At 39.9% G+C, this 14,910-nt stretch overlaps 1 protein-coding gene across 1 annotated transcript; it reads right to left on the reverse strand.

Moving 5' to 3' along the window:
• Positions 1 to 10,886: 10,886 nt before the first annotated feature.
• On the reverse strand, positions 10,887 to 13,983 carry LOC123656654 (calcitonin gene-related peptide type 1 receptor). Its single transcript, XM_045592316.1, has 6 exons — positions 13,908 to 13,983; positions 13,387 to 13,497; positions 13,210 to 13,310; positions 13,032 to 13,123; positions 11,028 to 11,787; positions 10,887 to 10,931 (listed from the first exon to the last, which is right to left on the reverse strand). The coding sequence occupies exons 1-6, from the start codon at positions 13,981 to 13,983 to the stop codon at positions 10,887 to 10,889; spliced, it is 1,185 nt and encodes a 394-aa protein (XP_045448272.1).
• Between the last annotated feature and the right edge of the window lie 927 nt (positions 13,984 to 14,910).

A 14,910-nucleotide genomic window follows, 5' to 3' on the forward strand; every position in this document is an offset into this window, starting at 1 on the left:
ATAATCCTGCAACACATACTATCATAACAAGTCGAGATGTGATATTTATTAAAGAAAATAACTTAGAAGATAATGTGATTGAAATAAAAGAAAAAGACAAAGAAACTAAAGAATCACAATCATCTTCAGTGGAAGATTTGTCTGAGGCCAGTAGAGAGGATTCATTTACTTCAGTTGAAGATGCTGCTGACTTGGATGAAACCTATGTACCATCTTCAGAGGATGAGGAGTTCTTGAGATCTGAAGAAGATATGATGGTGAGAACATTATCTAAAAGGCAGAAACGGGTACCAGACAGATATGGATTAATGGTTACAGAAGAATGTAACAAACCAGTCAGCGATGAATTGACATTGGAAGAGGCACTGGAGGGATCAGAAAAAGAGTACTGGGAACAGGCTATCAAAGAAGAGCTCCAAAGTTTTGAAGACAACAAGGCTTGGGACATTGTTGACGTTCCTGTAAGTGGAAATATTGTAAAGTGTAAGTGGGTCCTAAAAAAGAAGTGTGATTCTGAAAACAATGTACGTTATCGAGCCAGACTAGTGGCTAAGGGTTGTAGTCAAAAATATGGTGTGGACTACAGTGAAACTTTTTCTCCCGTGGTACGGCATACAACCCTTAGATTATTATTTGCGTTATCAGTGCAGTTGAATCTAAAAGTGACTCATCTCGATGTAAAAACAGCCTTCTTGAATGGAGATCTGTCTGAGACTATATACATGCAAAAACCAGTAGGTTATGTATGTAAAGATAATAAAAAGGTTCTTAAGTTAAACAAGGCTATATATGGTCTCAAACAGGCTTCGCGAGAATGGCATAAGAAGGTTGATGATTGTATGTTAGGTGGTGGCTATGTCAAATCAAAAATAGAGCCTTGTTTGTATATAAAAATTGTTGGTAACAGTAAGATCTTTGTAACTCTGTATGTCGATGATTTCTTTGTTTTTTCAAATGACAATACTGAACTGAGTTATCTTAAAAGTATGTTAAGTAAGAATTTTGAGTTAAAAGACTTAGGTATTGTAAAGGAATGTCTGGGGATGTCAGTTGGTTTTGATATACAAAATTGTACTATAACCTTAAGTCAAGAGAAATATATTGATAAATTGTTGTCAAAATTCAATATGATAGATTGTAAAACAATTAATACTCCAATGGAAATTAATTTAAAATCTAAAAGGGAAGATAATTGTAATAGTCAGAATCCCTATCAGCAACTTGTCGGGAGTTTAATGTATTTAGTAGTTCTCACACGACCTGATATAGCATATGCAGTGACATTCCTAAGCCAATTCAATAATTGTAGTACAGAGGAGCAGTGGCTTTATGCAAAAAGAGTATTAAGATATTTAAAGAAAACAAAAAACTTAGGTTTGAAATATTGTAAGGGCAAAAATATTAATATTGAAGGCTATGTAGATGCAGATTGGAGTAATGATGTTAATGATAGAAAATCATACTCAGGATTTTGTTATATGTTATCAGGGTGTGTTATATCTTGGAGTTGTAGGAAACAAAAGTGTATTTCGCTTTCTAGTACAGAAGCTGAATATGTATCAATATCAGAAGCCTGCAAAGAGGCAGTATATTTAAGAAACTTACAATATGAAATAACACATAGATTATATAAAATTGTTATTTATAATGATAGTATGAGTGCACAAAAACTATTACTGAATCCTGTTTTTCATAATAAAACTAAGCATGTCGATGTTAGGTATCACCATTGTAGAGAAATGATAAATGAAAACATTGTTAGTATTGATTATTTGTGTACATCAGATATGCCTGCAGACCTGCTCACTAAGAGCTTAAGTGCTGTTAAACATTACAAACATTTGAACACTTTAGGTATTGTTAAAGTTTAGATATATATTCTTTTTTTTGTTCCTTAATATCTATATTTTGAGTGGGAGTGTTGTAAATATCAAAATGTAGATACTACTAGCTCCATCTAGTTATACTTTCTGTAGTGTCAACTTTCTTCCAATAAATTATTCTATCTGTCATTCGTTAGTTAGTCGCAGCCATAACTCGTTGTTTTATTTTACTAACCGAAACCTAACCGAAACCTAACCGAAACCTAACCGAAACCTAACCGAAACCTAACCGAAACCTAACCGAAACCTAACCGAAACCTAACCGAAACCTAACCGAAACCTAACCGAAACCTAACCGAAACCTAACCGAAACCTAACCGAAACCTAACCGAAACCTAACCGAAACCTAACCGAAACCTAACCGAAACCTAACCGAAACCTAACCGAAACCTAACCGAAACCTAACCGAAACCTAACCGAAACCTAACCGAAACCTAACCGAAACCTAACCGAAACCTAACCGAAACCTAACCGAAACCTAACCGAAACCTAACCGAAACCTAACCGAAACCTAACCGAAACCTAACCGAAACCTAACCGAAACCTAACCGAAACCTAACCGAAACCTAACCGAAACCTAACCGAAACCTAACCGAAACCTAACCGAAACCTAACCGAAACCTAACCGAAACCTAACCGAAACCTAACCGAAACCTAACCGAAACCTAACCGAAACCTAACCGAAACCTAACCGAAACCTAACCGAAACCTAACCGAAACCTAACCGAAACCTAACCGAAACCTAACCGAAACCTAACCGAAACCTAACCGAAACCTAACCGAAACCTAACCGAAACCTAACCGAAACCTAACCGAAACCTAACCGAAACCTAACCGAAACCTAACCGAAACCTAACCGAAACCTAACCGAAACCTAACCGAAACCTAACCGAAACCTAACCGAAACCTAACCGAAACCTAACCGAAACCTAACCGAAACCTAACCGAAACCTAACCGAAACCTAACCGAAACCTAACCGAAACCTAACCGAAACCTAACCGAAACCTAACCGAAACCTAACCGAAACCTAACCGAAACCTAACCGAAACCTAACCGAAACCTAACCGAAACCTAACCGAAACCTAACCGAAACCTAACCGAAACCTAACCGAAACCTAACCGAAACCTAACCGAAACCTAACCGAAACCTAACCGAAACCTAACCGAAACCTAACCGAAACCTAACCGAAACCTAACCGAAACCTAACCGAAACCTAACCGAAACCTAACCGAAACCTAACCGAAACCTAACCGAAACCTAACCGAAACCTAACCGAAACCTAACCGAAACCTAACCGAAACCTAACCGAAACCTAACCGAAACCTAACCGAAACCTAACCGAAACCTAACCGAAACCTAACCGAAACCTAACCGAAACCTAACCGAAACCTAACCGAAACCTAACCGAAACCTAACCGAAACCTAACCGAAACCTAACCGAAACCTAACCGAAACCTAACCGAAACCTAACCGAAACCTAACCGAAACCTAACCGAAACCTAACCGAAACCTAACCGAAACCTAACCGAAACCTAACCGAAACCTAACCGAAACCTAACCGAAACCTAACCGAAACCTAACCGAAACCTAACCGAAACCTAACCGAAACCTAACCGAAACCTAACCGAAACCTAACCGAAACCTAACCGAAACCTAACCGAAACCTAACCGAAACCTAACCGAAACCTAACCGAAACCTAACCGAAACCTAACCGAAACCTAACCGAAACCTAACCGAAACCTAACCGAAACCTAACCGAAACCTAACCGAAACCTAACCGAAACCTAACCGAAACCTAACCGAAACCTAACCGAAACCTAACCGAAACCTAACCGAAACCTAACCGAAACCTAACCGAAACCTAACCGAAACCTAACCGAAACCTAACCGAAACCTAACCGAAACCTAACCGAAACCTAACCGAAACCTAACCGAAACCTAACCGAAACCTAACCGAAACCTAACCGAAACCTAACCGAAACCTAACCGAAACCTAACCGAAACCTAACCGAAACCTAACCGAAACCTAACCGAAACCTAACCGAAACCTAACCGAAACCTAACCGAAACCTAACCGAAACCTAACCGAAACCTAACCGAAACCTAACCGAAACCTAACCGAAACCTAACCGAAACCTAACCGAAACCTAACCGAAACCTAACCGAAACCTAACCGAAACCTAACCGAAACCTAACCGAAACCTAACCGAAACCTAACCGAAACCTAACCGAAACCTAACCGAAACCTAACCGAAACCTAACCGAAACCTAACCGAAACCTAACCGAAACCTAACCGAAACCTAACCGAAACCTAACCGAAACCTAACCGAAACCTAACCGAAACCTAACCGAAACCTAACCGAAACCTAACCGAAACCTAACCGAAACCTAACCGAAACCTAACCGAAACCTAACCGAAACCTAACCGAAACCTAACCGAAACCTAACCGAAACCTAACCGAAACCTAACCGAAACCTAACCGAAACCTAACCGAAACCTAACCGAAACCTAACCGAAACCTAACCGAAACCTAACCGAAACCTAACCGAAACCTAACCGAAACCTAACCGAAACCTAACCGAAACCTAACCGAAACCTAACCGAAACCTAACCGAAACCTAACCGAAACCTAACCGAAACCTAACCGAAACCTAACCGAAACCTAACCGAAACCTAACCGAAACCTAACCGAAACCTAACCGAAACCTAACCGAAACCTAACCGAAACCTAACCGAAACCTAACCGAAACCTAACCGAAACCTAACCGAAACCTAACCGAAACCTAACCGAAACCTAACCGAAACCTAACCGAAACCTAACCGAAACCTAACCGAAACCTAACCGAAACCTAACCGAAACCTAACCGAAACCTAACCGAAACCTAACCGAAACCTAACCGAAACCTAACCGAAACCTAACCGAAACCTAACCGAAACCTAACCGAAACCTAACCGAAACCTAACCGAAACCTAACCGAAACCTAACCGAAACCTAACCGAAACCTAACCGAAACCTAACCGAAACCTAACCGAAACCTAACCGAAACCTAACCGAAACCTAACCGAAACCTAACCGAAACCTAACCGAAACCTAACCGAAACCTAACCGAAACCTAACCGAAACCTAACCGAAACCTAACCGAAACCTAACCGAAACCTAACCGAAACCTAACCGAAACCTAACCGAAACCTAACCGAAACCTAACCGAAACCTAACCGAAACCTAACCGAAACCTAACCGAAACCTAACCGAAACCTAACCGAAACCTAACCGAAACCTAACCGAAACCTAACCGAAACCTAACCGAAACCTAACCGAAACCTAACCGAAACCTAACCGAAACCTAACCGAAACCTAACCGAAACCTAACCGAAACCTAACCGAAACCTAACCGAAACCTAACCGAAACCACCAAACCACCAAACCACCAAACCACCAAACCACCAAACCACCAAACCACCAAACCACCAAACCACCAAACCACCAAACCACCAAACCACCAAACCACCAAACCACCAAACCATCCTTTATCATATGTTTTAAGATTGTCGTAACGTTAGCGTGATTTAAAGTACAACCACCGCCATCTAGTATGAAGACGACAAACCGATAGTATGTTTCATTGATTTCGTTAAATATCGATTATAGTACAAATTAGCGCATACATGTGTTAGGTGTTGTGTATTGGTGTGCACAAAATATATATATATATATATACGTTTTTTTTTTTTTGACTAGTTTTCAGCTTTATAATATTAGTATGTAGCCATGGATTGTACCTGTTGCGCCTGGCGGTTGCGGGCCCGATCCCGGCACGATCCCGGCACATGACAAACATTTGTTTTGGCCATACAGGTGTTTGCCGTAGTCTGGGTGTTTGTCTGGGTGTTTGTGCAGTCCTTGTTCGTCTCCCCACCGTGCTTTGGAGAGCACGTTAAGCGGTCGGTCCCATAATATGTTATCATGTACATCTAATATCAATCGTTACTCATAGTAGGGAATATATCCGCCAACCTGCATTGGAGCAGCGTGGTGCATTAAGCTTCGATCCTTCTCCTACATGGGGAGAGAGGCCTATGCACAGTAGTGGGATATAGCCGGCTGAAGCGTATGTATTTAAAATAAACTATATTTTATAACTAATATATACTATACTATACTATATAATATATATATATATATAATATATACTATATTTTATAATAATATATATATATACATATTTGCAGACTGTTTGTCTTACACGACACGTACCGTGAGGATTTACCGTTATAATAATTAATGTTTCGTTGTATTGCTTGTTGCTTGTATTTTATTGATTGTTGTTTGAAGAGTTGGAGAAAATGAAAGATGGAAGAGAATAGATTGCTGTATTACAAATTACATTATTATGCAAACACTTCGCACGACGAGAAGAAATATGGGAAAGAGGAGTTAAATGTCAAATCACTGTCTTATATAGCTAACGTTCTGTCACACCACTGATTGTCTATTGCACTCACAGTTTATAAACACTTCACACCGATGACCGATAAATTAAGTGCGGACCACACGATGTGAACCAAGAGTTGCAACGCAAGATGTGAGACGTTCCTTAACAATTAATATTAATATTATTTCACTAGAGTATGTTTTTTATTTTTGTTAGACTATTATAACGTCCAAGTAAGCACATTAAGCATGTTTAACTTTATTCAAACAAAGATTACAAATGAAAAGGATTAAATGATTACCATATATTTATTTATTTACATAATTATATATTTCATTATTTTTAAATGTAAGATGTTTACGGATAGTATGGTCGGTAGATGGCAATGATAATGTATAAATCTTTAAGCCTAACGCTCTAGAATTTTTTTTTTACTATACTCGTTAATAGGTCGATCGTGAATACATTCACACAAAAAAAAAAAAAAAAACACATGACACTGTTTTTCACACATTACGAGTGAATATGCGAAGTAGTGGAAAAAAAAAATGAATCAGAAACGTACCTTATGTATATAACTGATATTTTATTTCAATAGCGCGATTTAAAGTATAAGTAACATCATCTAGTGTAAGGGTCATGAACGTTTTTTATTGTTATTTTTGTTAGACGTTCTTCATGCGGTTCACAAATAGTGCTGTCCGCAACATGTAAAAAAAAAAAAAAAAATAAAATAATAGAAATAATAACAAATAAATAGGTCTTTATTCCAGTTCGAATCATTGTTTCTTCTGTCATATATATTATACTTACTTCCTTTTGTGTCTCTAAAATTAAAATCTTATCATTATTATCATATCTTATCATTATTATTTTTATTATTTTTTATTTTTGATTTTTAATATTTATTTATATTTTTTTTACTGTCAGTAAAATAAATATTATTCATATTTTATCATTTTGTAAATCGTATTTAAATATGATTTCCAAAAGAAACACGATTTACTAAAACTACCGAGCTAAGCTCGGTCATCCAGGTACTACTAATTAAATACACAAAACTGTATTTCACTATATTATTTTACTATATTTCACGGTGTCTTATATTTTTGTTATTGTACTAGTTTTCAAAACTGTATTTTTTTTTTATGTCACTAGGTCGGCAAACAAACGTACGGCTCACCTGATGGTAAGCGACTACCGCAGCCTATAGACACTTGCAACACCAGAAGCATCGCAAGCGCGTTGCCGACCCAATCCCCAACCCCCCAGGAGCTCTGGTCACCTTACTCACCAACAGGAACACAATACTGCTTGAAAACAGTATTATTTTGCTGTGATCTTCTGTAAGGTCGAGGTACTACCCCAGTCGGGCTGCTCCATATTTTGAGCAGGAAATTCCTGCTGTGCCCTACCTCAGTTAAAACTTCTACTAGCGCCACATGACTATTTTATTAATTAATTTTTACATATATAAGTATGAACTAGCTGTATCGGCGTTTCATCGGCGTGGAATTTAACAAAAAGTTTTTGGCCCTGCTTTCTTTTTCGCGGGTTGCGGGTTCGATTCCCGCCTGAGTCTGGGTATTTTTTTTTATTAAAATATTTGTATTATTTCTATGCATATTTATCAAAATAAAATTATTGTGTTTGCTCGCAAACAAAAAAAAACCGACTTCAATTACATCGACAAGTAATACAACGTAGATCGACGAAAAAATAGTCAAGCAACTACGCGTTATCAAAGATTACTCAAAAAGTAGTTATCAGATCTCGATAAAATTTATATGTGACCACATGATTAAACATCAGCTTTCGATTAAATTAAAAATTATAAAAACCGTTACACCCAGTAAAAAGTTATTGCGAATTTTCGAGAGTTTCCTTCGATTCCTCTGGGATTCCATCATCAGATCCTGGTTTTCTTATCATGGTACCAAACTAGGGATATCTACTTTCCAACGAAAGAAGAATTATCAAAATCGGTGCAACCAGTAAAAAGTTATATGGTATAATACAACGTAGGTCGACGAAAAAAGCGTCAAGTAAAAACACATTATTAGATATAACTCGAAAAGTAGTTGTTAGATCTCAAATAAATTTAAATGGGACCAATTGACACACACCACCTTTCGATTAAAAAACATTTGTCGAAATCCGTCCACCCGGTCAAAAGATCTGATGTAACATACATTAAAAAAATACAGTCGTATTGAGATCCTCCTCCTTTTTTGGAAGTTGGTTAAAAAAAGTTATAACAGTCAGCTGTTACCTGTAATACAAGTATTAAGTTGCTTTCCATAGGAACAGATTACCGTGAGTATATATGTTATAAGATAATTATTTATTTATTTAAATTACTAGCTGCTGCCCGCGACGTCGTCTGCGTGAACGCTATACAGCACCAAAAATACCTACGATTATACCTTTTAAAATAACATTCATTTACCTATTTCTTCTTTACATTTCATATCTACAGAAAGTAAAGTAACAGAGGGAGACTGTCTTTTGTAAAATTGACCTTCAAAAAGTGCTTATTTTCAGCCTGTTTTGAATAAATGACTTTATATAGTGATTCTGTTGAATTAAGTCATAACTCATAAGTTGTGACTGAAGCAGATGGAGAAAATAACACACGACAAGTTATAGCAACGCAGGTACCTAACCCCAGTTTCTAGAGGTGAGGCGGTGACATCTGTACTCATAACATCACTTTTTGTGAACGAAACCATAGCGCGATCTAATTCGACGCCGACGCCATCTAGTTCGCAAAAAGGAAACATTTTAAAATGGTAAAAAATTATAACACATTTAAGTTATGACTTTACACGATTTTAACATAAAATAATAGGCTGTGTGTGAGTAAAAAACCTAGCTAGTTCCACATCTCACTTAAGTTTATATGAGCAAAACAATCTTTTGAAAAGGTATGGTAAAGTTTAGTCTTCGGACAATCCTCATCTGAATGACGCCGTTGTTTGTTTGTTTTGTTGTTGTTTCTTTACTGAGTTCAAACAAAAAAGGAGTAGTTTCTCATTCGACAGAGTTTTTACTGAGTAGACCGATTCCGATGATTCTTTTTTTAATCGAAGGATTATCATGTGGTCTGATTTAAGTTTGATTGAGTTCTGACAAGTACTTTTAGAGTTAAATCTAATTACATCAATATTATTTCGTCTATCTACGCTGTATCACACTTCATAGCTTTTTATTCCGTGTATCCATTTTGATGATTCTTGTTTAAATCGAAAGCTGATGCTTGTCTCGTGGTCCAATTTAAATTTGATCGAGATCTTTGAAAACGCGTATTTGCCTTACTTGTTATAACCGACTTCCAAAAAAGGGAGGAGGTTCTCAATTCGACTGTTTTTTAACTGATATCTATTTCTATAATATTTGACATCTATTTCTATTTTTATAGTTTACTCCTTAAGAATCTATTTTCATAAAAGACCCCGATATGAAAAAATAATGAGGAATGAACTCTACTGAGTGAATGACCTCGTTACGTTTCTCGTAACATCTATCGACATATCGATAGACGACGACGTTTTCTAATAACGCCATCTATTAGACCCTAATATGGTTCCGATAGATGGCATTATTTGATTCGTATATTTACCATTTGATATGGTATTAATCTTTTCTGAGACGTGTAAGCCTTCTTTTGTTCACACTTTTTTTAGTTTTACTTTTCCGTACAATAAAATATATTCATATTTATAGTAATACTATAATTATGTAAGGGAAAGATAAAAACAATTTATTCAAGTTTTATACGTATAATATATTAAAACATATTTACAAATTTTATTTACACTACTATACACATTGGTCGAATATATTCTCAAATTACTAACTTCGTTTTGTGCCTTTTATCAAGATAAACACATTTCATTACTTCACTTTCTATCGTAGTTCTTAAGTCTTACACAATATAAAATAGAATCTAAACACAATTACAAACAATAATTGATATAACATAGGTATGAAAGAGTAAACGTTAACATCAGATGCAAAAAAAAATAAATAGTTGTCTTTCAATTTTAACAATCATAATATCGTTCATTAATACTAAATTACGTAAACATTTAAATGCTATGAGTTTCAACAGCAGGACAAGAAGGGTGGGACCCCTCCGCTGCACACAACACTGTCTCTCACGTAGGTATCGTCATGGTACAACTATCGTGCACATGGAGCACGAGTCACATTACAGTATAGTTATATTACACTAAACACTTTACGATATTGCACATCAATTAGATTGTCACTTCATACACACAACACAGATTACACGAGTCATCGTCAGTGCAGACAATTGTCTACAGTGGTCTCACAGAACACTCGACCAGCGCTGACGACAGGAGTAGTGCCAGTAGTGACGGTAGTGACGGCTACAGCAGGCGCGTGTGCGGCGGCGCGTCCTCGTCGCTGTCGACCTCGAAGCGGATGCGGCGGCCGCGCGCCGCCTCGCCCCCCTCCACCTCGCCCCCCGCTCCCGCCTCCCCCCGCCCCGCACCAGCCTCGCCCGCTCCCCCCGCGCCCGCGCCGCCGGCCGCCAGTCAAACCTTCTCCTCGCCCGCGCCCGCTCCGGCCGACCGTACGAACTGGAACCGATTACAGGTACACGTAAGTGACGTAAAATAATTTACGAGTTTATCATAACTGTGTCTTAGAGCTCGACGAACCATTCGTTTACTGACCGACACAGTGGTGTTCGTCGTCGAGTTGGCCCTCGGGCGGAACGTGAGCACGCGCCAGCGCCGGCGCAGCTGCGCGAGCACCTCGCCGTTGCAGAAGCAGTAGAGCACGGCGACGCAGAGGCCCTGCAGCGAGGTGGTGACGGCGGACACGTACTCGTAGGCCAGCCACCAGCCGGCCGAGCGCGGCGGGCGGAAGGGCGTGAGCAGGTACTGCAGGCCCAGCAGCGGCGCCAGCAGGCACGTGGCGCGCAGCGCGTGCAGCGCCGTGGCGGACGGCCGCGCGCCGCCCGCGCCGCCGCCCGCGCGCAGCTTGGTGCACAGCACGCGCACGATGTTGCACAGGAAGGCCACGTTGAGCAAGACCACGATGCACACGAGCGCGGCCAGCTCGGCGCGCGCGCCCTCGTCCGCCCAGCAGAAGGGCTCCTGCGCGACGGCCCGGCGCACCGCGTGCGCCACGGCCGACGGCAGCGGCAGCAGCCAGCCCGCCGCCAGCAGCCCGCGCAGCAGGCGCCGCTCCGACACGAAGGCGCTCACGAGCACCGTGTGCAGGTACAGCCCCTCGCACAGCATCCACGTGTAGTTGGTGAGCAGCGCGTACTGCAGCACGGCGTTGAGCAGGCGGCACCACAGCGGCGACTCGCGCAGCGTGTCCGGCGAGCGCACCACCAGCCCGTACCACGCCAGCCACAGCGCGTTGTTCAGCGCGAAGGACGCGAACAGGTTCATGTGCACCGTTATACGAGCGCACCGCAGGCTCCTGTAACAGTCGATTGACAATTTTAAAACATGATTGAAAACTTAATAAATAAAAAAATGTGTGTGTGTTACACACGACAATAAACTCGAACGCCTACGAAAGATTTTTTTTCATCATTACAGCCTATACAGTCCACTGCTGGACATAGGCCTCCACAAGTTTACGCCAAAAATAACGTGAACTCATGTGTTTTGCCCATAGTCACCACGCTGGGCAGGCGGGTTGGTGACCGCAGTACTGGCTTTGTCGCACCGAAGACGCTTTAAAGAAGAAGAAAGATTTTTTTTACCGGGAATAAAAAAAAACAAAGTATACAAAATTTACATATTTTTTTCTTGGCTTAAGTAGATTTTTTAACCGACTTCCAAAAAAGAAGGAGGTTCTCAATTCGACTGTATTTTTTTTTTATCTTTGTTCATCAGAACTTTTGACCGGGTGGACCGATTTCGACAATTTTTTTTTAATCGAAAGGTGGTGTGTGTCAATAGGTCCCATTTAAATTTATTTGAGATCTAACAACGCTTTTTTCGTCGACCTACGTTGTATTATACCAATAACTTTTTACTGGATGCACCGATTTTGATCATTCTTTTTTTGTTAAAAAGGAGATATCCCTAGTTTTGTACCATGGTAAGGAAACCAGGATTTGATGATGTAATCCCAGAGAAATCGAGGGAAACTCTCGAAAATCCACATAACTTTTTACTGAGTGTACCGATTTTCATAATTTTTAATTTAATCAAAAGCTGATGTTCATCACGTGGTCACATTTAAATTTTATCGAGATCTGATAACTAATTTTTGAGTAATCTTTGATAACGCGTAGTTACTTGACTATTTTTTCGTCGATCTACGTTGTATTACTTGTCGATGTAATTGAAGTCGGTTTTTTTCGTTTGCCTGTAAACACAATTATATTCCATCAGGAAAGCAAACAAGCGTATGGCCCGCTTAATTGTAGGCGGTTACCGTAACCTATAGACGCGTGCAACACCATAAGCAACGCTTTTCTGACCCCACCTTCCACTCTCCCGGAGCTCTGGCTACCTCACTCACCACAGGATCACAACACTGCTTCAGAACAGTATGTGTTGTTTAACTGTGATCTTCTGTAAGGTTGAGGTACTTCCCCAGAAGGGTAGCTCTAGATTTTAGACATATCCTGCTGTGCCCCACATCAATATGAATTAAATGCATAATTAAACCTTTAAACTCTTCAACAATATATGACTTTCAAAACTTACTTAAAATAGAAGAGAATTCCTAGCGACAGCAGCAACGCCACGAGTGACAAGCTGTACCCCGTCTCGTACAGCGCCACGATGTCACTCACGTCCTGCGGGAGAGTGTTATACCATCAGAAGCCCGTGCAGGCGTAGATACATGCAACAATGCAATATGTAATTATAAAGTAGAACATACATCTTCAGGTTTAACACAGGTGGTGTAGTTGGACCAGGGCCGGCCCGACAACGGATGCTGCCACCACGTTCCGTTCGCCGTGCATATTTTGTGAGCAAATACTGAAAAAATTGTTTAAAGTTTTATGGTCAGTTTATCCAAGTGAATAGTCTAAATATGCAAAGTAAACCAGCTCACAATCAGTGCTGAAACCGGGCACGAACCCCGGGCAGGGCGCGAAGGTCGTGGTGTCGGCGGGGGTGTGCGGCCAGCACAGCCACGTGTCGTACGTGCCCTCGCAGTAGAGACCTGCAGGCGTCACAACAAAGTTCTTCAATATATAACTACAATAACTAGACCAAGTAATTAATTATATTCCGAATGAGGCCGACATTTACACGATATCATTTATGGCCAAAATATACGAGCTTGAACATCAACTTGACAACTATATCTACAGTTTAAAAACAAAGAAATATTTGAGTTAAGCGCCACCGTGAACGCTATCATACATAATTTAGTTGGTTAAACAGTTGGTCAAGTCCGTGTCCGTATCGCTTAATGGAAATGTCGAATTTGTCTTTATAATTCGTCGCTATTCTTTTGTGAAGCGTATATAAGTATACCAGTCAGAGTTTGTGTGTATAAGTATACCAGTCCAGTGGGCCCCCTCATGACAGTAAGCTATCACGATGCAGGACATGGAGAGGCCAGGCTACCTGGTGGCGGCGCGGTGGCGTTGTTCCGCGCCTCGCACTCGACGCGCTCGCGCGCGATGCGCACCGGGTCGTCCATGAGCCCGCCGCCCTCAGCACGGCCTCTCAGCTCCGCTCATCGTGCGTCTCGAGCCTGGAATACACAATTATAAAATATTATTTATAAACAGATTTTATTAAAAGGTTTTTATTCAACTCGCAATGTAAGTATGTATGTTTGTTAGGGTGGTCTTGGTACTCGATTTTGAAAAATATTTCTTCAACTGATTGATCTTAAAAAAATTATGTATACACATTTACTTTGGATGACAATACATAGTTAGCTGTGTGACGTCATTCTAAATCCAACATTGCGGAACACCTAAGATGGCTGACTAGTTATTTTTGAGGTAAGTACTCCTAATATATGGGTATCAAATGAAAGGATTTACTGAGAAATCCAGACTAAGACGTTCGGCGATAACAAAAAGTAGAAAATAAATAAAGACAAAAACACTTAAAAAACAAGCTTTCATCTTAAATGCGCTAAAGATAAATTAAAAAAAACGGCCAAGTGAGAGTCGCACCAAGGGTTCCATACAAAAATTATAAAAAATATTTTTATTATATGATGTAACTAAAAATTTATGCTTTTCGTAATTTTTCCTTTATCAGTGCTATAAGTCATTGCTTCGTACTAAACTTTCGTGATGCTGAGTTCACGGAAAACACTCTGTAGGTTTTGATTCTCTTTCGAGTGTCGAAAATTTGCAGCATAAACGGCTGTATCTTTTGATTGCGTTGACTTAGTAGTTTGATTTTTTCACAACTCCAAGGGACAGTAGGCTTGAGTATTTGATATATGAAGTTCAGCTCGATACCTCGACGAATTCCTGAGAAAAAGGATCTTGACAGACAGACCGACAACAAAGTGATCCTACAAAGGTTTCGTTTTTTTCCCCTTTTGCGGGACGGAACCCTAAAAACAAAAAACTTTTCCTCTAAAACTTCTAATATAAACATAATA

This window comes from Melitaea cinxia, chromosome 9 (assembly GCF_905220565.1).
Source record: "Melitaea cinxia chromosome 9, ilMelCinx1.1, whole genome shotgun sequence".
Taxonomy (NCBI): Eukaryota; Metazoa; Arthropoda; class Insecta; order Lepidoptera; family Nymphalidae; genus Melitaea; species Melitaea cinxia.

Coding starts and splice junctions, on each gene's coding strand:
- LOC123656654 (XM_045592316.1), bottom strand. CDS start 13,983: ATGGACGACCCGGTGCGCATCGCGCGCGAGCGCGTCGAGTGCGAGGCG. Junction 11,788..13,031: donor GGAATTCTCTTCTATTTTAA/GTAAGTTTTGAA, acceptor CGACTGTTACAG/GAGCCTGCGGTGCGCTCGTA. Junction 10,932..11,027: donor CGACGAACACCACTGTGTCG/GTCAGTAAACGA, acceptor AATCGGTTCCAG/TTCGTACGGTCGGCCGGAGC.